This window comes from Erpetoichthys calabaricus, chromosome 2 (genome assembly GCF_900747795.2).
Source record: "Erpetoichthys calabaricus chromosome 2, fErpCal1.3, whole genome shotgun sequence".
Classification (NCBI taxonomy): domain Eukaryota; kingdom Metazoa; phylum Chordata; class Cladistia; order Polypteriformes; family Polypteridae; genus Erpetoichthys; species Erpetoichthys calabaricus.
Window position 1 is genome coordinate 223,444,631 of NC_041395.2, and position 27,265 is coordinate 223,471,895.

A 27,265-nucleotide genomic window follows, 5' to 3' on the forward strand; every position below is an offset into this window, starting at 1 on the left:
TTCATGACACTTGACAAATATATTCTAAAAGGGTGTATGTACTGTCATTAGGGGTAAAATTAACATAACATTTTTAAACACATGTAATCCAATTTAGGATAGCATGGAACCCAAGCCTTGCCTGCAGCACAAGGTACAAGGTAGGAAACAGCCATGGACAGTGCGCGAGTCCATTGTCGGGCCCACTCGTGCACACCCAGAGTCTAATTTTAACATGGTTTTGGGTATGTGGGAGGAAATTCAGATTACCAAGAGCAAAATGTACACTGTCTTGGGGCAACATGCAAACTCCATACAGACCATAACCAGACACAGAATTCAAGATGCTATACAGTATCTATTTGTGATGAGAAGCAATAACCAGTGCAACACCATGCCATCTTGGAAAAATAATTCTGAGAAAGATTTTGAAGTTGTATACCTTTTTAACTCACTGCATTAAAAAATGTGAAGAATGTAGTGAAAAAGTATGATATTCAACAGTCAATTATGACGATGCAGGTTCGCTCCATGCTCCTGTCTTGCTTCTGGGAGCTCTTGAATCCGACACCGTCGCTAATGTCACTGATGAGGTAGACAGTGAGGCACAACAATGAAGCAAGGGGATGGTGCAAAAAGTGCAAAGTGCTTTTATTAAAAAAGCAAACAAAACAAAGTGTCCAAATTAAATAAACTGCAGTGTATCAAACCTTCAAATAAGTTATTAAATAAATAATCCATTGAAATAGTTGAAAAGTGGAGGTTAAAATCCATTAGAAAAAAATCTTTTAAAAACAATGAGGTTAAAATAATGGCTGGAAATAGTCTCTTTAAAAACACAAAGCACAGAGCCTTTCTTTTACTGGTGACTCCCCTGCTTCTCCCATCCAGGCTATGCACCAGGGGAGTCACCCTTCATACAGCTGACCTTCTTCTGCTCCACTGGTCTAGTGGCCTCCCAATCTCTGGCTTCGTTCAGCCCCTACCAGACCAAGACTTGGCTTCCCCCAATGGCCAGGACGGTCATGCTGGGGATTCTACTCCAAATCTCTGACTCCCGCTGCCTTCGCTATGGCGAGTCAACCTTCTCCTGGTCACTCCTGCTCCCAAGAAGCACTCAGCAGGAGCGACTACTACCATCGGCCCTCGAATGCAGGCCAAACACCCCACTCGGGCATGCCTCTCCCAGCTGCCTGCATACATCCACTCACTCATGCACCAGCTTTCTCCTCGCTGCTTCCTGCCGCCTCCCTCACTCATAACCTCCGTCCATTTTTTCCTTTTCTTTTCCACCCTGCTAGCCACCTCTCGCTTCTATTTATTATGGGGACGTAGATCAGCTGTGGCAATCAGAAGCTCCCGGGAACAATTATGGATGCGGACGACTCCTCACCTGTACACTTAAGCGAGGATTGCCCGCATCACGAATTCCCCCGGGAACTGCTCGGTCTCACACACACCACGCCCCCTCGCTAAGTCGCGAGTGCAGTGATTATTTATTTTAAAAAGTGGCCTTTTTGACATGAGCTGTGGACCCGCTACACCACATCAATGTGTTATGAATAGCGTTCAGTCAGTTAAGATACTTTAACTGTTTATTACACTGTTATTTTAGGGCTTAAAAACTGATCTTGGGTGTCTGAACTGTGAGGCTGTGGTGTTCTGTATCCAACCATTGGGCTGCATACAGTAAATACAGAATACTTGCCCTGTAAATAGTAAAACAGAATCCCAGTATGATACAGTATAATAAATAGATGTCAGTCATTATACATCGATCTGCCACAACAATAAAACCACCTGCCTAACATTGTGTCCCCCTCATGCCACCAAAACGTCTCTGATTTGACAAGGCACAGACTCCACAAGACTTCTGAAGGTGTCCTATGGTATCTGGCACCAAGACGTTAGCAGCAGATCCTTTCAGTTTATAAGTTGTGAGGTGGGGCCTTCATGGATTGGACTTGTTTCCCCGGCACACCCCACAAATGCATGATCAGAATGAAATCTGGGGAATTTGGAGGCTAAGTCATCACCTTTGAACTCTTTGTCATATTTCTAAATCATTTTTGCAGTGCAGCAAGGCACATTATGCTGCTGAAAGAGACCATTGTCTTCAGGGAATACCGTTGTCATGAAGGGGTGTACATAGTCTGCAATAATCTTTACATAGGTGGTATGTGTCAAAGCAACATCCACATGAATTAATATGTTTCCATTTTCACCTAGAGTGGCAGCTGTGGGTAGCATAAGATAAAGGATTGAAGCAGTTGAAATGAGGTTCAAGGCATGGAGATGGTGGACTCAGTCTCCATGATAGAGTGAGGAGTTCAGCAATACACAACATATAACTCAGTTAGCCTGGAAGTGTCTGTATTTCTCTTAATAGGAGCTAGGGACTACTGCTTGGGCTTCTGGTTTGATGCACTCAGTGTACTGGCACTGTGAACCTCATCAGAAAATGGGGAGAGAAAATGAAATAAGATGGAATAAGGCCAGCATTTTGAGGTAACATAAAGTATGTAAAGAACATAAGCAAGGTCCCAAAATCAAACATATACCTTTTTATATTTCAATGGATATAGGTTGTTGGTGCATTTTGGTAGCACTGCTGCCTTGCAACAAGGTGACTGGCATTGAAGTTCCTACAAGTTTGCATGTTCACCCTTATGTTTGCATGGGTTTCTTCCCACAGTCCAAAGACATGCAGGTTAAGTGGATTGGCAATGCTAATTTGTCCTCTGATTATTCACCCTGTGATGGACTGGTGCCCTGTCCAGTTATTATTCCTGTCTTGCACCTGATCTTTGCTAGAATAGGCTTGAGCACCCCCCACAACCCTATTCTGGTAATGTGGATTTAGAAAAAGGATGGATATAAGTAGTCTTAATTGTCTGAACATTTTTTAACAAGTTATTTTGTACAGTTTTTACAGGTATTTTATATTTATACCAGGGGGTTCACCTCCTGCTCGCTTCACTTGCCAACCCCCCCGGCCTGCGCTATGCACCAGCCACTTCGCGTCTCAGCAGCTCTTGTTGTGAGGGGGGGGGTTTGAACGCACCACAAGGAGATGCGGTTGCTGCTCCAAAGCCGAAGCCCCCTCTTAAACTGTGATTTTTTTTTTAACCTCCTCTTTGCTTGATCAACTACTGGCTTGGTGCTGCTGCCGTGCTGTGTGATCTGCATCTCGCGTGGCACTTCGAACATTTTAAAGCCTTTACAGCAGCTGTCCTACTCTGTCTTTTAAATGGGCATGATTAAATGTCTTGGCACAAAGTCTCATCTCAGGGGACGTGAGTTCTTGATATTTTAGTTTATAATTTAAAAACGGAATAAGAATCTGAAAATCTATCAACATCACATTAAAGTTCGATACATTCTGAAAAGAATTATACCAAACATATATACAGTGGAAACTCGGATTAATGACCATAATTCGTTCCAAAACTCTGAACTGAAGCAATTTCCCCCATAGGATTGTATGTAAATACAATTAATCCATTCCAGACCATACGAACTGTATGTAAATATGTATTTTTTTTTTAAGTTTTTAAGCACAAATATAGTTAATTAAACCATATAATGCACCTCGTAATAGTAAACTAAATGTAAAAACATTGAATAACACTAAGAAAACCTTAAACAACAGAAAAAACTAACACTGCAATAGTTCGCGCTATAGCGCTACCAACCACTGGCTAAAAACACTTTTTTTTAATTAGTTTTAAGCACAGGGAAAAAAAATGAACATTTGAAAAAATCCGTAATTTAATAAACCACCAAGAAAAGTAACATTGCAACAATGCACGCTACGAACCGATCGCTGTAAACAGAAGTGAAAACAAAATCAAGCCCAGTGCATTCTTTAACTGCCTTCCTACCTTATGCGTCCAGCTCTCTCTCTCGCGCTGCCTGTGTGTGTGCACGATTCTCTCTCTCGCACTGCCTGTGTGTGTGCGTCTGTCTCTCTCTCGCACTGCCTGTGTGTGTGTGTGCGTGTCTCTCTCTCTCTTGCGCTGCCTGTGTGTGTGCGTCTGTCTCTCTCGCACTGCCTGTGTGTGTGTGCGCGTCTCTCTTTCTCTCCCGCTGCCTCTGTGTTTGCGTCTGTCTCTCTCTTACACTGCCTGTGTGTGTGCGCGCATCTCTTTCTCTCTCCCGCTGCCTGTGTGTGTGCGTCTGTTTCTCTCTCCCGCTGCCTGTGTGTGTGTGTGTGTCGCGCTCTCTCGCTTTCTCGCTCTCTCTCTCTTGCTCGCTGCACAGGAAATGCACAGGGAGAGACTGAACATGTACAAACCGAAAGGGAAACTGGCTTGTTCGTATACCGAGTGTGTGGTCGTGAACCGAGGCAAAAGTTTGGCAAACTTTTTGGTCGTAAACCGATCTGTACATGTACCGAGACGTTCGTGAACCGAGGTTCCACTGTATGTAGGTTTTAAAATAAGCCCGATTTAAACTGTGACATAAAAACATAACATAAAATCGTTGCACGTTTAGGCTTAGGATTTTATATATTGAGAGTAGATTTTAATCAATTTTTCCACACCTTCATCTCCAAATGGCCAAAAATATAATTTTTTATTAAGCAGTGAGAAATAATATTTTTGGTATTGGACAGCATAAATATTTGTTATTTGCCTGAATATAACTTAAATGTTTAACTTAGAGACTTAATGTTTCTGCTTGCTGCAATCCATCTACAGCCTAACCTGATTGCCTGCAAAGAAGCAATGAGGGAAACATTAAGACAAAAGAAGACAACTTAATTCTTAATATATGATGGTCTATGCAATAGTATTTTTAATTATCATGGTTAATGGAAATTGATGTTAATAATGGTTATAATCAGAAATGCTTGTGCAGATATTATATAAAGCTTATGCCCTATCAGAATTGCTACATCCCACATTCAGGGACCTGGCGTGTTCTCAGCCTTTGCATTTTGAGTGATCTCCTTTTATCTTTGTTCCTACATTCTGAACGCGTATGTTTAGGTTGAACTACATTTGCTCATAGTGAGTAGGATTTACTATGAGTGTCCCACAATGGAACTGGCCATCATGACAGAAGAGTTTTCTGTTCCCCAAAAGCATGTAATGGAGAAGAGTAAGTCAAGAAATGGACTGATTCATTGATGCTATCAGTTGTAAAATGAGGACTACCCTGAAGAGTAAGAATGGATCAGGGTACTGTGCAGAACAGCTAGCATAGTGCAAAATTCAATAATGATGTAACATGTCAGTGTACATTTCTAGTGGCTGAGTTCCAGTAATGACCTAAGGGAAAGGAAGGATCATAGTACAGGTCTGTCTGCACAGAATAAGAAGCGTGATCATTATAGAAAAAAGTCTGTGATAGAAGATTGACATTAGGAGAAGGTGGCCTTGGGGGAACTACGCATAACTACAACTCAGTGTTTGCTAATTTTCATTTTTATTCTTTCTTCTTTTTAAATAAAAGAAATATCCCTCGATATTTCCCTTTACTGATTGCAATTTCTCTTCGCAAAGCTGCATTATCAATTTTCGATATCTGCTAACAGGGAAGAGAACAATTACAGAGCATGGGACCACACTGCACATCAGATTATGAAAGATTCATCTCAGGCTGCTTCCTAATGCTTTACTGCATGATTTCTCTTCTTAATTAAAATCAATGAATAAAAAAAAGATAAAAACCTGGACCAAAAACATATTTGTATGTATAGATTTTTTTCCCAAGGAACGGGACTTAGTGCTGAAATTGATTTTTTCAGTCGGAGTAATAAAACTAATTTCTCAACTTCAATAGGAGGAGGTCTATGAGGGAGAGTGTGGAGAAATAGAGGAAGATGACCCACAATTACCCCTCCGAACTCTGCGATACTCCTTGTTTCACCCTCCGCCCTCACCAGCTGGCAGTCAATAAACTATTATGGGCTGCTTTATCCTGCAAGCCCCAATTACTGCATTCAATTTGCTTGTGTGAGAGTTTGCACTAAGTGAAGATGTGCAGTGGCGCTGCCTGGATATAAGAGTACTGAGGAGTCACCTTTCTGGCTTCTAAGAGAGCATTTCAGACTAAAGGACAGATAAAGTTAGGAAGCTTCAGCAGTGACTGCAGAACCTCAGGAAAGAGAAAGCAAATACTGGACTAAGACAAAAAACTCAGGTGGTCTGATAAGAAAGTAATTTGGGAAGCTTTAACAGCCTTCTTTATCATGTGTACTCATCTACTGCATTGTGTAAATGGGTGTGTGATTCACACACATATTATTGGGGGGGTATTTGTCCCTTTGGTTTCATCTCCTCATGTTCTCTTCTAGATACTTCTAATGTTTCTATGTTCATCTCTGACACTGTTGTATTTGCCTTAAACCATCCGCACCCTTCTCTTAGTGGAAACAAATGAGGCTATGGCTTACGAATGTTAATAAATGGGATTTTGTATTGAATCATTATATTGAATCATTTCCAGGTAATTGTATCCTATTAAAATGTAAAAACTCTATTTAGCTTTGAGCTTGTCTAAATAATATTGTAAGAATAAAGACTCAGGTACAAGAAGCCAAAATTATATTTCTATGTAGCATTAGTATGTTCACTTTATACAAGTATACATTATGGGAGGACTTCTGAGACAAAACTGATGCTTCAGTGGATAAAAAGATATCTGCTGAAAAGATTTGGGCAAAATTTAAGTGGAATGCTTCTTGGGTGCCTCACATTTGGAGGATTTTTAAGCCTGCTCCCCTTGGAGAAGACCCCAAGGGTAGATCCAGAATTTGCTAGAGGGATGGTATTTCTCAGCTTTCCCCAGGAGGAGTTGGAAAAAGTTGGTACTATCTTGCCACCAAAAGGCAAGCAGATGGAATGTAAAATTAAATAGTGTAAAGTTTCAATAGATGTACTTGTTTTATTTCATAATGTCTAAACAGGTTTTGTCTTTTATGTTAGCAGCACTTGTTACTATAATTTATTACAATATTTGGTATAGCTTGCTTTACTAATTAAGGATACACCATTCATCACATACAATAAAAATAACATTTTAATTTACACTCACTGACCACTTTATTAGGTACACCCGTTCAACTGCTTGTTAAGGCAAATATCTAATTAGCCAATCACATGGCAGCAACTCAATGCATTTAGGCATGTAGACATTGTCAAGACGACCTGCTGAAGTTCAAACCGAGCATCAGAGTGGGGAAGAAAGGAGATGTAATGTAAGTGACTTTGAATGTGGCATTGTTGTTGGTGGGCTTGTCTGAGTATTTCAGAAGCACAACCATCTCTAGGGTTTGCAGAGAATGGTCCAAAAAAGGGACAATATCCAGTAAGTGGCAGTTGTCCAGGAGAATGACCAGACCGGTTCAAGCTGATAGAAAGGGAATAGTACCTCAAATAACCACTTGTTTGCAACTGAGGCATGTAGAAGAGCATCTTTGAATGCACAACACTTCGATTCTTGAAGCAGATGGTCTACAGCAGCAGCAGACCACACCAGGCACCACTCCTGTCAGCTAAGAACAGGCAACTGAGGCTACAATTCGCACAGGCTCACCAATATAGAAGATTGGAAAAATGTTGCCTGGTCAGATGAGTCTCAGTTTCTGCTGCAACAGCATGAAAGCATAGATCCATCCTGCCTTGTATCAGTGGTTCAGGCTGGTGGTAGTGGTGTAATGGTTTTGGGGTAGATTTTCTTGGCACACTTTGAACCCCTTAGTACCAATTAAGTATTATTTAAATGTCGCAGCCTTCCTGAGTATTGTTGCTGATCATGTCCATCCCTTTATGGCCGCAGTGTACCCATCTTCTGATGGCTATTTCCATTAGAATAACGTGCCATGTCACAAAGCTCAGATCATCTCAAACTGGTTTCTTGAACATGACGATGAGTTCATTGTACTCAAATGGCTTCCAAAGTCACCAGATCACAATCCAATAGAGCACCTTTGGGATGTAGTGGAACACGAGATTCATATCATGGATGTGCAGCCAACAAATCGGCAGCAAGTGTGTGATGCTGTCATTTTAATATGAACCAAAATCCATGAGGAATATTTCCAGCACCTTGTTGAATCAAAGCCATGGAAAATTATGGCAGTTCTGTAGGCAAAAGGAAGTCCAATCCAGTACTAGGTAGGCATACCTAATAAAGTGGCCAATTGAGTGTATATGGCAACCTTTCATAGCAAACAGCATTCCAAGGGACTTTACAAGTACAGATACGTTTGTGATGTTTTATGGTTCAGGATACAAGTATTAAGATGTCATTTTTGGGAGGATCACTATTTTTTGTTTCATTAAAGGCTATTACATATTTGTGTTAGGACAACATGGCCATCTTCTTCCCCAAGTTAGGTTAGCATGCATCTTTATGAAGCCTGCTGGCAATTAATGTAATAATCTACCTATGGTACTGACCTCCTAAAACTGTACCAGTGCTTTTTAACTGCCATTATTAATGTACTGCCTCTAAGACCAGTTTTACTCCTAATACCCATTACACAAAACCTATTGTCTTTCCTGTCTTGCCAAATTACTATAGTTACCTCAATGTTTGATATGAGCTGCATAAGTCAGTATGGGCACAAAGCACACTATGCATGTTTATATTTGAATTTTTACAGGTAACTGCAGCTGACCTTTAGGCCAAATTGACTTGTGACTGTAGGAAGATTTAGCCACTGGGTTAGTGTCTTGAGTGGGCAGATGTGTACAGAATACAGACTTCACAAATATTTTCCTTTTCAGTAATGGTTCTACCTTTTGTCAAACTAGCATCCAGAAACAGATTAAAAAGCCTACACCTTTCATTCTGTTGACAAGTTTTAAGATTTACCTTCATTCAGACAACTTACAAATATTTTCACTATAAAAATATTTTCATTTCTCAGAACCAATATGTTTTGTTTCATGAACAGGGCACAGAACTCAATGATGATCGGACTCCAACCAATGCTTCAGTAACAACCTCTTTCAACATCTTGGTCATTGATGTGAATGACAACGCACCTGAGTTCAACAGCTCAGAGTATCGTGTGCGCATTACTGAACTGGCCCAGGTGGGCTTTGCTTTGCCACTGTTCATCATGGCTCAGGACAAGGATGAGGTAAGCAGGGTGATAATCATCTCATTTGGGCAGCATCTAATCTAGTCTTCATATCAAGCAAAAATAAATTAAGCTATATTGGAAAGTTACTGTAATCAACTGTACAGCAAGTGAGCAAAGCATCTGGTTAGTGCACAAATACTTTCACTGTGAATAAAACTAAATAATTACTTTTAAGAAGGAGTGCTTATAAAACCAATACTGATATAATTTTTTGCCTTAATAATTAATAGTACTATAAAAATTTATAGAAGTGAATTTTATGTAACAGTTTTTAAGTGAGCATATTGTCACCATCTTTATAGCATAGAAAAGCAGGAGTAGCTTTTCAAGCTTAAGAAACACTCCTTTAGATTAGCAATTTTTTTTTCATTATTTATGAAGAATTTCCGTAAAAAACACTATGCTACTGGTGACTTTTTTTTTATTCCAAAGATGGCAGAAGTATGAATGCAGATATTGAATCATCAATGAATTCATAATCATAAGACAGGCAAAAACTAATTGATCCATAAACTTTCCTATACTGGTGACACAGTGGCGCAGTGTTGATGCTGCTGTCTTCTCAGTAAGGAGACCAGGGTTCGTGTCCCAAGTCCTCCCTGCATGGAGTTTGCATGTTCTCCTTTTGTCTGCATGGGTTTCCTCTGAGTGCTTCAGTTTCCTCCCACTGTCCAAAGACATGCATGTCAGGAGAATTGACAACACTAAATTGGCTCTTGTGTGTATGTGTGTATACCCTGCAATGGACTGACACCCTGTGCAGGGTTTGTTCTTGCCTTGTGTCCTGTGCTGGCTGGAATAGGCTCCAGCACCCTTCTCGACCCTAGCCTAAATTAAGTTGGTTAGAAAATGACATGATTTGACATGACTTTTCTATACTAGACAAAATCTGGAATCTTAGTCGGTGAAGTAAAAGCATTCCAATAGTCCTAAACAAAATAATAATTTTTTTTTTTTGACTGAGAGGGTCTTTATTTGTAAATATAATACAGATGTTTAAGTCCTGCAACTATCTGCTCTTATATAAGTTGGAGTGTGATATGCAATCTGTTGATGAATTTTCAGTACCCACACTACAATGAGAAAACATCTTTGGAAACCAAAAGTGCCATAAACACAGTGACAAAAATAATAAAAACAATATAGTCTTCAAAATAACTACACATGAAAAGGTCAGAGACGTGAGTCACTCAGGAGCATCTGCAGAATGAGGACTTCAGACCAATGACCATGATATTAGAAGAGAGTTACCATTCATCATAAATAATATATATGAGTGGAGAAAATGCATCTGAGAGATATGGAGACACCTTTGCAAAAATAGTGTGTTTTTTTTGCTGCTGAAAGAACAGTCTAGAAAGTATGTAATTGTGGATTGTGGATTCAGGTCTTATCACGGATGACCCATGGTGAGAGAGATAGAGAGATGACTATATACTATATGAATTGTTGTCGTACTACTTCTATGGTTCAGCCTTGGTCTTTGAGGGTCCATGTGCTATGCTATTTAGCCTTTTCTGGCAAACCAGGAAAGTGTTTAACCTTTTACTTACAGAATATGTTGTACAGTACCTAAAATATGTGGAAAAAAATATTAATATTTCTTCATTATACTTGTATTCATACATATTCATATTCATGTACACAGTATATATACAGTATATATATGTTCCAGCACCCTGCCTTACACTCACTGCTGCAACATAGGCTCCGGCCATGACTCTGAAGTGGTTCAAATAAGTTTGAGAATGTTGTATGATCAGTCTTACAATTTTAGGTACATTCCATTCCATTCCTTATCTGAGTTTCTGATTGAAAAATCCCGTTCCTCTTCATTGCCCAAGACCATCCAGGGCTGCACTGCTTGAAATAAGCAGAAGGAGTCTGCAGCTAATTTCTTCATTGTTACTACCAAGTTCAGTTTCGGGCGCAGATATTGAAAGATTAGGAAAGTTGGACAGAATTCCTTTAAAATTGTTTCTTTCTTGTACATATTAGAAAGCATGACTGGAAAATTACATTTGAAGTGTGATTGTTCCACAGAAGAATACAGAAGTCCTTAAGGTCTGGATTCCTAGTTACATCCATCAATTAAATGCTGTTTAGTTTGAAAATGGCTGAAATATATATATCATTCATGGGATCAGAAGAGATCAGCCTGAAAATGTCTTCTTCGTTTGTACCATATTTTGATAAAATGATACAGCATTCAGCTGCTAGGAAGCTGGCAAAACATAGTATTGACTGGAGTGCAGAACAAAGCAATTTGGAGAGGTGTCTGAGCAAGAAAACCTTTATATGGATAACCCAGCAGGTTCTGTTTCATAACTTTCCACATCCTTCCATAGTTTCAAAGTACAAGTAGAATGTAGTATAGGATATCCATTGTGAAATCCATCCCTGCATTGCTAATGCATCTCACTCAGTTAGGAGAATCTTAACCAGTCCAAAACTTTTTTTCAGAATTTAGCAAGAAGTCCTAAATGCTGTTCTAAAATAAGCATGTCTCTGCTTGGCCTCAATGATACTTCAAATATATGTGAGGAGCTGCCTCATACTAGCACTTTGTTAGCATAGCACTGTGAACTGGGATGAGGAGAGGATGAGTTTGACGTTATTTTATTTCAAACATTAATGTCTGGAACATAGTGATGATTGTGTTTTTGATTGAACTTTTTTTTTTATTGTAATATCATTTATTAGTTCAACTAGCAAAATACCCGCGCTTCGCAGTGGAGAAGTAGTGTGTTAAAGAGGTTATGTAAACATATATATATATACATATACATATATATACATATCTACATATACACATATCTACATATACATATATATACATATACAAATTTACACATCTACATATATATATACATATGTACATATATACACATATAAATATATACATATCTACATATAATTACACATATATATACATATGCACATATATATATATATATATATATATATATATATATATATATATATAAATATAGACATACATATATACATACATACATACATTCACATATTGTGTTGGCAGGGATTGGCTCCTGTATTTAGGATATAGCAGGTTGGATAATGGATGGATGGACATTTGTATGCATAGCCCCATTTGCCAGTTTTCGTTTTTTTTCTTTCTTCAGTAATATTTCAGCAAACCCGGAGCTTGTCAGTTCAAATCCTGGTACTGACACCACTGTGTGACACTGAGGAAGTCACTTCACCTGCCTGTGCTGCAAAAAACAAAAGTAATGTAACAAATTATACCTCAGATGTTGCAAGTTGCTGGAATAAAGGCATAAGTAAAATAGATAAATATGTATTATACACATAGGAACTATTCATTTATTTTCAGTTAAGTCATCTGCAGCAAACTTTTATAAATGAGGGTTTCTGATTTTTAGATAGTGCAAACTGTTTCTTCTTCATTGTGGTTTTCTCTTGGAGAGCTTTTTTCATTTCATTGAAAATTAAAGCAGCAGCTGCCAAAATATGTAGCTTTCGTATTAATTTTTCAACATTGTGTAAAATAACTTTATAAAGTAACATAAAAGGTTTTAAATACTGGTTATCCTTTTACACTAAAATATTACTAAAGAGATACAAAAAAAGTAAAATGCATATGTTCTTTTTCTTTAAGGAGATTAAATATTACTGAAGAAAGAAAAAAAAAACTAAAACAGCCAAATGGGGCTATGCATACGAACTTAAAAGGTTTAAATAAAACAGAAATATATACTTTTATTTTTACTTCCTTAACTTGTGGAGGGTGTATCCTGTAGCAAAGCCCTAACTTTTTTCGTGAAAGCCCGTTTCAGTCAATAAGTCTTAAAGACAGGTGTAAAGATATTGACAATAAGCTACGCAAACCCACCAAGACATGGAATCATTTAAATCAAGTATCATTACATCTTCCTTTCTTAAAGAGAAGTAAGGCAGTACTTATAAGCTTACATATATATATATATATATAGACATACATACATATATATATATCTATATCTATATATATCTATATCTATCTATATATATCTATATCTATATATGTATATCTATATATCTATATCTATATATATCTATATCTCTATATACATCTATATGTCTATATATATATATATATATAGATCTATATATATATATCTATATCTAAATCCCCGCGAAGTACTGCTTTTAAATTTTTATTAAGAAGAAAACCTTTTTAAATTGAGGGAAAATATACCAATAACAATTTGTTAAGGATCTGTTTTTTTGTGAAGCTGACTTCACACAGCCTCTCCGCTGTTGTATAAATGAATGCCATATAAGGTCTTCCTTTTTCGTTGCTTCGCCAACGGAAGCAGCCTTTTTATTTAATCGACGGGTTGTCCGCTGTTTTTTTGTTCGTTTATTACGATTGTTATAGTTCTGTTTGTATACCACGTTGTCAGTTCAGCACTCCGGTTGTAATATGACCAAGCCATGCAAGCACACTCTTGAGAATGCAACGTATAGTTGCACAGGAGAAAAGCAATCTTGCCTGAAATCAATGTCAACCTTTTGTAGGTCTATGAACTTAATTTAAACTTTAGGTTTACACGGTGCTTTCTTTCCGAAGCACCTGCACTCATGAATATGTCTGTATGCGTCAGTCGCTCAAATCCCCGCGCTTCGCAACGATGAAGTACTGCTTTTAAATTTTTTTTAAGAAGAAAAGAAAACCTTTTTAAATTGAGGGAAAATATACCAATAACAATTTGTTAAAGATCTGTTTTTTTGTGAAGCTGCCTTCACTCAAGTGATCACTTCGAGCTGACTTGCTGGCTAACCATAAGCGTTACCTGGTAGGTAACCTCCCATACAATCAGATTGTGAATCAGACTACGAATGCCGTGAATGTAATTACCCTGATCTACAAGCTATCAAATAAACGAACCACACGCTGTGGCGCAATTTTAGGGGCTTCGCCTCTAGCGCTGACGTCCGAGGTTCGATTCCCGTAAGGGAATGAAGTGAGTGGGTGGTTACCTACCAGGTAACACTTATGGTTGGCCAGCAAGTCAGCTAATATGAGCCACGGTGCCTTCAGTTGTGAGAAGCAGATCATAGAATGGTTGAAAATAGTTTACTGTCAAATAATGCAAAGAGTACGCGACACGTGTTTCCGCCTTATTCTTGGCTCATCAGGCGTACACACTCACTGCACTCGCTTACGGTAATCGAACCTCGGACGTCAGCGCTAGAGGGGCTTCGCAGCGGTGAAGTATTGCTTTTAAATTTTAATTAAGAAGAAAAGAAAACCTTATTAAATTAAGTCTTAAAAAGAGGTGTAAAGATATTGACAATAAGCTACGCAAACCCACCAAGACATGCAATCGTTTAAATCAAGGTGCGAGTCGAAAAACACCATCCCATAATATTAGTTAACGATTAACACATTTCTACATGTATTGTAAGCATACAATACAACTGATAATATGTTGCACTTATTTATCTGGTGTACCGACATTTTTGCGCGTTTAATGGCTGAAATCTAACGTGGTTTGTGCCCTTCAGAATGAAAACAGTTTGCATTTACCTTTTTAATAAAAGGTGAGCTTTTAAGCCTGAGAAATCACCCCATAAATGCACACGTTTAATTGCACGTGTTAATATGTATGCTTACACAGTATTAAAAGACACTCAACAATTAACGTCATTTACCTTCGTTCCCGCGTTGGATTCATGCTGTAAATCTCTTCCTTGTTTTCAGTTCACGTGATTACGTAGGAGGCGTGATGACGCGATACGCGACTCCGCCCCCGTCCATTACAGTATATGGACAAAAAAGAGGTTCCAGTTATGACCGTTATGCTTTGAATTTCGAAATGAAACCTGCCTAACTTTTGTAAGTAAGCTGTAAGGAATGAGCCTGCCAAATTTCAGCCTTCCACCTACACGGGAAGTTGGAGAATCAGTGATGAGTGAGTGAGTGAGTGAGTGAGTGAGTGAGTGAGTGAGTGAGTGAGTGAGTGAGTGAGTGAGTGAGTGAGTGAGTGAGTGAGTGAGTGAGTGAGTGAGTGAGTCAGTCAGTGAGGGCTTTGCCTTTTATTAGTATAGATAAGGTTTCAGCACTAAAGCCTATGAGAATCTATAATAAATAAACTGCCTAACTTTCTAGACATATCATTGGTTTAATCTATTCTGTTTAACTCACAATCAATAAAGTCATATGCAGCTGCTAACATTTCAGTTAAATCTAAAAAAAATATCACAAATGTTTTTGAAATCATAGATAGATAGATAGATAGATAGATAGATAGATAGATAGATAGATAGATAGATAGATAGATAGATAGATAGATAGATAGATAGATAGATAGATAGATAGATAGATAGATAGATAGATAGATAGATAGATAGATAGAGAGGGCGGCATGGTGGCGCAGTGGTAGTGCTGCTGCCTCGCAGTAAGGAGACCTGGGTTTGCTTCCCAGGTCCTCCCTGCGTGGAGTTTGCATGTTCTCCCCATGTCTGCGTGGGTTTCCTCCGGGTGCTCCGGTTTCCTCCCACAGTCCAAAGACATGCAGGTTAGGTGGATTGGTGATTCTAAATTGGCCCTAGTGTGTGCTTGGTGCGTGGGTGTGTTTGTGTGTGTGTGTCCTGCAGTGGGTTGGCACCCTGCCCAGGATTTGTTCCTGTCTTGTGCCCTGTGTTGGCTGGGATTGGCTCCAGCAGACCCCCATGACCCCGTGTTCCGATTCAGCAGGTTGGAAAATGGATAGATAGATAGATAGATAGATAGATAGATAGATAGATAGATAGATAGATAGATAGATAGATAGATAGATAGATAGATAGATAGATAGATAGATAGATAGATAGATAGATAGATAGATAGATAGATAGATAGATAGATAGATAGATAGATAGATAGATAGATTTTATTTCAGGCAAGGAGAAACTGCAGCATTATCGAAGCTCATCTATTTTAGAAGTAGTTAGATATATTCAAAAACTACTGTGAAAGGATTCCACAAGACACAGAGAACAATTTGTTGGCTGCTGCCCATGTACTTGAAATAGGCTGCCAAATCGGAATTTGTGGTTAAATAGTACAGGTCTTAACAGACTTCAGTACAGACAGACAAACATGGTGGGGAAGTGACATCATCGGTGCCAGAACCAGAAGTGATTTTATTGGGTTTAGGCAAAATTTCCCATAGTTGGTCTGCCAATGAAGAAAGAGGAAGGATCATTGCACCCTGCCACCCCTTGGTCTGGCATGGAATTATCCCTTTGTGAGCCCTTCACCTGCCTCCCATGTGCACGTGTGTGACACTACACAGAATACATTTAAGTCTGAACAGAAAAAAAAAACATAATTCAACAAGTATGTCCAGAATCTTTTGATAACTTTAATGTAACTTTAACTCTAATTCCCTTACGTCTGCTGCTTATCTACTGTATATGTTTTGATAAAGCTAAGTTGGTAAATAATTTAGCCAATCTGCATCTGTAGATTTATGTAGAAAATTTGTATTTATGCCAACAAAAACGCTTACAGAAAATTAGTTACCAGATACTATATATTTTTGTTTAATTGAATGGCCCATTGAGAAAAATGTTTACTCTGTCCCTCATTGCTGGAGTGACAGAAAGTGATATTTGTATTGTGCTGCAAATTTGCAGGTTATAAAATGTTCTTAAGCTCAAAATATAAAAAACATAAACATCTGTTGTAATTGAATCAGACACAAATTCTATAATGTACTGTACCATAAATCCTTTGTACAGAAGCTATGGGGATCTGTCAAAAATATTAAATTGAAGTGGAAATGATCTTGAAACAATAAAGTCATCCAGCAAAACTCCATCAACAACAAAATGACTGAAATGAAACAACGTAAAGTTTTTTTTAATGGCCAGATTAATGCCTGAGTGAAATGCATGGGGAAGTGGTGGTGGTGGTGTTAAGCAGGCTTGAATTTGTGACTTTTGCTGTGCAAGAAACATTTTAAGTGACATTCTGATTTAAACTTTATTTTTCTACAAAGCTCTACATTTATTTGAAAACATGTGGAAAATGAAAATACCCTTTTAATTACCTGATCATTTCAACATGTTGTCAAGGTGTACCAGAGGTTACTTCAACAGCATAAGACACAGACAACTCTGAATGGTGCACCAGTCTTTCACAGGGTATAGTACTGCAAGCACCTAGCCACACACACAGACTGGCATAGTTTAGAATGTCTGACATATTTATGTAAAGATATATTTACATATGTTCAGACCTTTGCATGGGTTACCAAATGATATACTGTTGTAACACTAATCATAGATATACAGTAATAAATTACATACACATTTGTTTAATATCTATCTATCTATCTATCTATCTATCTATCTATCTATCTATCTATCTATCTATCTATCTATCTATCTATCTATCTATCTATCTATCTGTCTATTGTGGCAGACGGCTGGGGCCCATGCCCAGCCGGGACACCTGGAAGGACCCGAAGAGGGACTATACCTCCCCTGAGCCACAAGAGGGCAGCCGCCCTGATTTGTATGGGGGCCATGGGAACGGAGCATAGAAGTTCAACCCTATTGGAGCTCGTGGTCACCATAGGGGGGCCTGTGGAGCCTTGGACATCAGCACTTCCGAGTGTGGAAGGAATTCCAGGGACAACCCAGAGTGCTTCCGGGTGCTCATGCAGCACTTCCACCACACCAGGAAGTGCCACCGGAAGTTCGTCAAGGAGCACATAGAACACATCCGGGTGCTTATAAAAGAGGCTGCCTTTCTCCACTTGGGAGCCAAAGTCGGGAGGAGGAAGACGGAGCTTGAGAGGAGAAGAGAAAAGGGCGGAAGGAATACAGAGAGTGAAGGAAAGAAGGGACTGAGTTTGGGCGGTTTGGAGCACTGTGTTGGGTGCAGGACATTGTTATAAATAAAGAGTGTGTGTTTTTGGACATTTAGCGTCTGTCTGTCTGTGCCCAGAGGCTGTCTTATCTATCTATCTATCTATCTATCTATCTATCTATCTATCTATCTATCTATCTATCTATCTATCTATCTATCTATCTATCTATCTATCTATCTATCTATCTATCTATCTATCTATCTATCTATCTATCTATCTATCTATCTATCTATCTAACACTTAAACAGCAAATGATAAAACTATCATTTTTAGAACATTTCCCATGCTTATTTGATCCTGGCTGCTGTACCACTCATTTTTTTTTACTTATTTCTGAGCTTATACATTATTTACTACTTTATGTGGGGGAACTATATTGAAATCACAAACATAATTAAAAGATAGCTCAAAGCTTACTAAGTTAAACATATTTTACAAGTAGATGCTGCATTGTTTGCAAGCTGCCTTTAGAAAGTACACATTAGACTGAGATACAATTTATCAGGCTGTGGGACTTTGCAGGTCTAGGATAACTGAGCATTTATTTCTTTGGATTACATGCGAGGTGATTTGTAATTGTAGACTGTGTGGATTTGTCATACAGTGTGCTGGACTCTGGACAGTAACTGATGGTGCTTTCTCAGAATGTTTTAATCTGATTTGTTTTTTCTGCTGTGTAACTTATTTACAATTTAAAGAATTGCTTCTTTCATTAGTCCTTACACTTGTTTGGGCTGTAATTTTCAAAGTAAGCATTACGTATTAAATGTTTTTCTTTTATGGACATTAATCAGTAATTTTAGAAAAGGGTAGTCAAGCACCTCACTGTGATAAAGGGTTAAGAAAGAGTTAATGTAGCCAATGCTGTGAAAGTGAAAAAAAGAACTAGCCATGTATAAAATAATTAAAAAACAAATTCTAAATTGACTCCATCACTTTTTAAACAACTATAATGTAGACTATATTTTACTGAAGTTGGATAGTAATCCAAGCTCCAACATTGTTGATTTGAATCCTGGCAAAGACACTTTGTATATAGTATATGCACCTTCTCCATGTATCTATATAGCTTTTCCTTTTAACATTTCAGCTTATGTACCTCATGTGCTAGATTCACTGGTGACTCTGCACTGGCCTTGGGAGTGTGTGTGTGTGTGTACATGTACCCTCAATAGACTGGCACTTAACCCTGGGCTGCAGTGAATTAATTTGCTCATTAAAATTAATTTTGTTGGTTGTTTAAAAACTTTAGTCACATGTTCTTGTCATTTCCATCTAATGACTGTACACAAACTCGTTTTAGCCAACACAGCAATACCATTTTAACTCACTGTACATACACAGTGCACTAGTACTTTGAAAAAGTAAATGAGCATCAAGCTGTGAATGGTAACAGCACAACTGAAAATTAGTTCTGCTGTAGGGTATTGTGGATTTGCCAAGTGTGTCAAGTGTTTAGTGTCAAGTGTGTCAGCACTGAAGAGTCAATTTTCCAGATTTAATACTTTTCCATCCAAGTTCTAAAAACTGTTGGAGCCGACAGATTGCTTTTTGAAGGTGATTCCACACTCATATTGTTGATTTCATGAGATTCTAGTTTGTTAGCAAAATATATATCAGTAAGCCTGCCTTTGCTTATATACTGTAGTATATATTTAATTTAGTCCAGTACCCCAAGGCAAGGCTTAATTAAAAAAGATTAATAATTTGATTACTTTATGAAGTGTCCTACCTGGGCTGATGAAATATAATGTATTCGATGTTCTTCAATTTCAACGTTCACAAAACACTTTCACAATTTATGATACTGTATTTGTATCAGTCAGCGCTAAAAACACAAATTATTTATCATCCATCCATCCATCCATCCATCCATCCATCCATCCATCCATCCATCCTCTTCTGCTTATCCAAGGTCGGGTCGCGGGGGCAGCAGCTTGAGCAGAGATGCCCAGACTTCCCTCTCCCCGGCCACTTCTTCTAGCTCTTCTGGGAGAATCCCAAGGCATTCCCAGGCCAGCCGAGAGACATAGTCCCTCCAGCGTGTCCTGGGTCTTCCCCGGGGCCTCCTCCCGGTTGGACATGCCCGGAACACCTCACCAGGGAGGCGTCCAGGAGGCATCCTGATCAGATGCCCAAGCCACCTCATCTGACTCCTCTCGATGCGGAGGAGCAGCAGCTCTACTCTGAGCCCCTCCCGGATGACTGAGCTTCTCACCCTATCTTTAAGGGAAAGCCTAGACACCCTGAAAAAAAAATTATTTATCAATGCCGTTATAATTACCCTAACATGACATAAGCTTAATATATAGAGCTGTTTTTGAACAAATAATACTAGCAGTGTCAGATCAGGTGGAGCGTGAACGTGTTTCCTAAATGGTGCAGCAGCCTATTAGCCAGCGACAGCAATGTGAAGACGCTGTCTGTTGTTACACTTCTGCCCTTGTCCAGAAACAGCTCTATAAGCATCATAACTACTTTCTAGGAAAGTCCTTCCCCTGTGGGACTTTTGTTAACACATTAGGGGTTTATATGCAAAGTGCTCTGTGGTATTTCAATAGAGTGCAGGCCCTTTTCAGAAATAAAGACACCAAGACATTCGAAACATTCACATTCAATGCAATTCCTTATTGAGGAAAGACAACAGACAACTTCTTCACATCACTAATAGACTGCTGCAAAGTTCACGAAACATCTTCACACAGTTCCCCCTCCCATCCGACAATGTTAGTATTATTTCATTCTTACTTTTATGACCCATTTATATATCAAGCTTATATATTTATTTATTAATATATTTAAAAAATTAGCTTATGTCACGTCGTAACCCTAATTCACAACAACATGTCACGATGAACGATTTCTTTTTATTTGATTTTAATCTTGGATTAAAGCACCCTTGTCTCATTACTGTGAATGTGAAGTCCAAATAGCATTTTCAAATAAAGACGTCTGCATGTATGTGTTTGTATGTGTTTCACATTCAAGCAGTCATACTGGATATAATACATACATGTCTTTTGAGTAACAGTCTATGTAGGTTTGTTAGTTGCAAAAGTTAATGCTAAGCCACAATTTATGTCTGTGTGCCGGATAACAAAACAGAAGCGCAATTGTCAAAAAAGTAAAAACTCACATTCAGCACTTATATTTGATATAATAAACACATACATTTGCTTTGTGTCTACAAGGACTCACTTTTCTTATTTTGTCATACATTTACACGAATCATTGTAGACATGGATCACAAATAAAATGTATATATTTCAATTAACAATACATCATTACTTATTTATTACTTATACTGTATATTTCGGGCAGCATGGTGGCACAGTGGTAGTGCTGCTGCCTCGCAGTAAGGAGACGTGGGTTCGCTTCCTGGGTCCTCCCTGCGTGGGTTTCCTCCGGGTGCTCCAGTTTCCTCCCACAGTCCAAAGACATGCAGGTTTGGTGCATTGGCGATCTTAAATTGTCCCTAGTATGTGCTTGGTGTGTGGGTGTTTGTGTGTGCCCTGCGGTAGGCTGGTGCCCTGCCCGGGGATTTGTTCCTGGCTTGCGCCTTGTGTTGGCTGGGATTGGCTCCAGCAGACCCCCGTGACTCTGTGTGAGGATATAGTGGGTTGGATAATGACTGACTGACTGTATAAAATCTTCAACGCAGACTTGAGCTATAAATGAGAGGATTTGAGCTGGTGGTGCTAAACAGAGAGTGTCAGGAGGGGCAAATGGCTCACTGAATGGGGGATGGTTGAGTGCAGGTTCAGCATTTCTATTTGACACATTTGCAAAACAAAGGCAGTTATCAGCAGGCAATTGCTCCGCTGATGATGCCATACAAGTTTCCTCACGTGTGTCAGGGAAAATAGGGTTATCAAAGGAAATAAAATTTTGGTAAGGATTCTAATGTTAAAATCCCCCCCAGACTGCCCTCATGTATAATCAACTACTGTAAGTATAAACCATGTAACTATTGAAAACAGGGTATGTCCTTCTTGATATAACATTTATCACTAATGTTCATTTGTTTTCTGAAAATATAATTGCCAGGATTTGTTTGGAGCACAGACTCACATTGTCTAATGGTTTATTACAGCAAAATAGCTGGTATAGCCAGAGGTATTTTCTTTATCATCTTACTTATAATTCTGGCTCATGAAACTCAGAAAAGAATTTAAACACCTCCAGTAGGCCTCAAAACTAGGGTTAGGCCCGGGCCTGAAATTTAAAATCAGACATTGGCCTATACTCTTAAAAAGGCAAGGCCTATAAATTCCAAAATGAGAGGGAAACCATTTAAACCTCAGTCGAAAAAGAACAAAATAAAATTTCTTAATAATAGTAAAGTTTATTAACAAAATAGGCAAAAATGCAAAACCAAAAATAAATCCTTCAACCAGAGCTGAGAGCCCATAATCCAGAAAATTCAATAAGTACCTACAAAGATCAGAAACACAAAGGGAATCCTAGCAAACACAAGTGAAAGCTTAGCCCAGAACTGAAGCAAGAAGGCAGAATATGCATGGCCCCTGAAGACCCTTTTCGCAACAGGTAGGAAAAGGGAGCAAGGCAAAACTACAAACTTTGCAATAAAAGTACAGAGAAGGAAGTGGAGCAAAAGAGAAGGGAGTGGGGAAAATTTCAAAATTTGCTAAAAATGAAAAACATGAAATACAAATATAATCCTAAAAATGCTATCATACTTCAAGGAAGAGAAAGGCAACAATCTACTATATACTAAAATGCTACTATCTGTGTGATACTAGCTGTCACTCAGAGCCATCCGAATAAAGCAGACAAGAGGCGAGCAAGTCACCTCCGAATGACAGTGTCTGAGAAGCAGGCTGTAAAGGGAACACATTCGACAGGGGGAGGGCCAGTCAATAGAGGTTCACACACACAAGAATACCAAACAAAAATGCTGAACAAAAGTGCTTAAGTTACCCGTAAGGTAAGAGATATTAAATATCTTTTAATTTATTCTATAACCTGTCTTCAACAGGTCACATAGCTAGTTGATTTATAAAATAAATGAGAGATAAGATGTGAACAGAGGGATGGACAAGATTCATAACCAAGAAGTCAGCAATACAATTGTCAAAACCCTAAATCAAAGTCAAAAAGACGTAGCACGAAATTTGTGAACCAGGAAAACTCTCACAAAACAAGAACATGGCAAATCATTTTTTTTCCTCCATGAACTTGCATAAATGGGAAGTGATCTCTGTGACCTTAATACCCACAACCCCTTGGTCATTTCCCCAGCAAATCAGCAACAACTGCTCCACAAGATAGTGCTGCAGCAAAATAAACCAACTTTTAAATAACATGTTCTGGATACAAACTAAGGTCATATCCAGAATCCCCAACTATGTGTAAAGATTTTCCGAAAACACCTTAGAAAAGTAACAAAAAATATAGATCATAATTAATACTTGTAGTAAAGTCTTTGTAGCAGATAATGGGGAGGATAAGGAAGTAAACTATAAGATTTTTAGTAAAATCCCTGACTAGAATATAATCAAAGGGATGTTTTTGTGAGGAGTTTTGTTAAGGTCAAAGTTGTTCAAAGGATGCAAATTTATTTTTAAAATACATATCTCTGAAGGTCTTGATACCACTTCATTTTTTGAAGTCTCATTCATGTTTGAAAATACTTATTTTCTATATAAAGCTAAATGAAAGTCTATTAAAGCCTTTGACTGAAAGAATGGTGCCAAAGTCTCCAAGTTAAGGTCCAGTAAGTTTTTTGTTTTTTTCTTACTATAATGCCATTAATCATAACTGTTAAAATGATTTATAAATAGATGTTTAGTAAGGAGCATTTCAAATGCTTGGTTTTGAAGATTTTGTGTACTGTATATACTTACAGGAACATTCATGGTTCCCATGAAAACTCTTTATCTTAGCTACCATCTCTGTATAGATAAACAATACAATGTCTCAAAACAGAAAAATTTGTTTTGTGATTAACCATAACCTACAGGTTAGAAAATACCAATAATTTTGGTTCTCATGGGATTGAAGCTACCTGTACTGTACTTACTAGTACAAATGAAACACAAATGGCCAAAAAAAAAATATTCAATTACATAGTACATAAGGAATACTTATTTCTTTCATTTTTAGATTTTAAAGTTCATAATCCATCAAAAAGGTCAGTAGCATTTAATATGCAAGTTAAATGTGTGTCAGCAATCTAGATATTTGGCATGCAGTGAAACCTGAGGTGTTAGCAAAGAAATTCTGGCTGTCTTATCTGTCAATGCCAAAGATCTACAGTCTATTTCCCAGATATCCTTTGGGAAGAAGCTGGACCTTTCTACATCATTAAAAATACTCACATCAGTTTTTCACTGCATCAGTTAGCTGTAACATTTCACATGGGGTTTTCACGTTATTAGAAACTTCTTGTTTACTCTTGCTTCTGTGGAACACTGTAGAGTATCTTCTTTTGCCTGGTTTCATTAAGTAAGGGTTAGGTAATTCAATCCTTTAGATTCTGGCTTTAATTAAAAGTTTACAATTTCCATTTTGTCTAAAGGAAACTACTACCTGTATGTCAGCGACTGAATAATAAGAATGCTACAGAAATGAAAAGCAGAGTGTCACTAAAATGTAAAGTATACATGCAGTATATTGTAGCAGAGGGCCTCTTAGAGGTCATCATGACCAGGAAATAAAGCAGTCGAAAGAGCTATATATTTTCCAAAAAAAATAAAGCTTTATTTAAAGACACGAGAGATATGAAGCAAGTGAGCAAACAAAGCAAAAAGAACCTTTAACGTGGTGTGCTTGTCTGTTTAGTTGCTATCATCAAATGTACACTAAAATCATATACCTCCCTCCTTGTCTGTCTCTTCCCCTTTAAGCCCTCAGAACCCCTTCTTTCACTCTATCTATTATCACTGGCTGCACTAATGTCCTTCTATTAAGTATATACCCTCTAGTTTATGCCTGGAGTATGTTTAAGGGACACGTGATGCTCCTTACGGCCTTAGGTCTATAAAGTCACAGCACTCTTCAGATGCTCAGGAGTTCTCTGAATTGCCACTCAAACAACCATAAAAAGCAGAGGCCCAATATTTCCCCCTCAATGTTGGCAAACTGTCAGTCTCCCCCCGGCACCACCTAAGAGATTAAGCCATGGTTACTTACACTGGTTTTGTTTTCACCGCAGCTGATTCTTTGACACATTGCCCTAGCTGGGCCCCATTTTGCCATATGTTTGTTTTATGTTTGGTCTCCTTGGGCAATCTACGACTACTATATTCATCCCAAACCCCAGAAATCTGTTTTTAACCTTTAATCTTTCTTTGAGTGTATAAACTAACACAGAATAAGCTAGAAAATTTACACATGGCATAGCATACAGGTGTGTTCAAGAACTAAGTTAATGGTTTTGAAAGCTGAAGCATTTAAAATTTTTGCTGACTTCATCAAAGAGTCAGTTATCACATTTTTCTTTATTAAATATTCTTGTAACAATGAGTATTATTCAAAAATAATGATGATAATAGAATGTAATCACATGTGTTAGATCAACACAGAATCATAGTCCCCTGCCTCTTTTTTTTTGCAACAACCAAATTAGAAATGCATGGGACAGCATTAAAAGGTTCTGTATTTCCAGCCTCTAAGAGATATTGCAGCTCAGCAGATACTCCGTCATGGAAAGCAAGTGGGATGCGACGTGGTGGCTAGATGACAGGACACATTGGGATCTAGCTAAGCCTGGTGATGAAAGGCAGAGAGACAGCCAAGTCCATTACAAAGTGATGACCACTTCTGTTGCGAAGGGGAGCAGACATTAAACATTACAGATCCACTAGTGTCAACAAGGGTAAAACCAAGGCTGCTAAAGAGATCCAGGCCTAAGAGGTTGGCACTATGGCGGGAGACATGAAATGTGAATTTTGGAAGAAACTTAGAACCATAGTGTACTGAAAGCTCAACTGAACCCACAATGTCAATCTTAGAGCTGGCATAGCCACAGAGAGTGGTGACTGGAGCAGATAGCTAGAGATCTGGGAAAAACTGCTTCTTAGTCTTTAGATGTAACAGAGACATTGTTTCCCCAGTATATAGCAAAAGTGAAAGACATATGTTGTCTAGTTCCACTGTGCAAGTTTTAAAAGAGGTATGCCCAAATATCACAATATGAATCATCAGAGGCTTTGACAATGCCGGAGTAGAATGGCAAACATTTGCAAAGTGATTGGTTTTTTTGCAGCGCTGGAATATCTCACCACAGACAGGGCAGCTCTGCACTCTTGTAGCATGTGATTTAAAGCCACAATTTCTGCAAAACTGTTGGGGTCTTGGAGGAAGCTGTGACGTAATCTGCATGCTGGTATTCTCATTGCGGTTGCCCTTTGTCTTCTATGCACTGCAGTGCTTGAGCCAGTCTCCTGGCACTGCTGAGGAAGCAGGAGATATGTTGAGTTTGGCAGCGAATTCCGCTGCAGACTGTATCTGAAATGCAATGTGAATAGCCCGTGACAGGGTTAAATCAGTTGATGCTGAATAAATTCATCTTGTGTGTGTCAGAAATTGCATAAACTGGCTAATCCCCTCAAGTTAGCCATATATTAGTGAACCGACTCTCCTGCCTACTGTCACCATTTACGAAACAGGATTCAGCGGAGGATAGCACTTTGCGAACAGGAGAAGTGCATCTCCAAGAGAGTCACAGCAGTGGAGTATGTGGCTGCATTCCACAAAGTCTTAAACAGTTCCCAGATCGTATAAGAGCAAAGCTCTCTTATGGCCATCACTTACACTTTCCAAATCAAGACCAAGGAGGTAAGTTTCAAAAGACTCCAGCCAGTGGGTCCATGGCACCAAAGACTCTCCAGGCATGGCAAGGGAGGGAGAAGGTGGTGTAAGTGAAAATTCAGCCATCCTCATCGCCAAAAATGTTGCATACAATAAGAGAGCAGACAGGTGCCGTTTGTCTCCAGAATCCCCATTCCCAACAAAACTCTCCCTCTAACCCCAAATGATTAATGGCAGACAATCACACACTGTTGTAAAATATACACATTGCAAACATCACAGCTTACACAAGCACTTTCAGGTCCTGAAAATGAAGACATCTCTCTTCATTTGCTTTGAAAACTGCAAGATTTCAATGACACTAGCAAAGCTGAACAACACAAAAGTCAAAAACCACAGACAGATGGCAAACAACTTCAAGAAGTACATGCACTATGGACAAATGTTATAATGTTCCCAAATCAAATGATATTGCTGCCGTATTCACTACAAACTATGGACAAGCACCACCATTAGCAGT

The 27,265-nt window shown here is 38.6% G+C and overlaps 1 protein-coding gene across 4 annotated transcripts in view; it reads left to right on the forward strand.

Annotated features, from left to right (window-relative positions):
- cdh23 (cadherin-related 23) overlaps positions 1-27,265 on the forward strand; it is a 1,336,251-nt gene that overhangs the window by 690,165 nt on the left and 618,821 nt on the right. For all 4 annotated transcript variants that reach the window (XM_051923904.1, XM_051923901.1, XM_051923902.1 and 1 more), the window contains exon 11: positions 8,891-9,079. In XM_051923904.1, the coding sequence (XP_051779864.1) occupies positions 8,891-9,079 (189 nt within the window). The remainder of the gene's footprint in view (positions 1-8,890; positions 9,080-27,265) is intronic.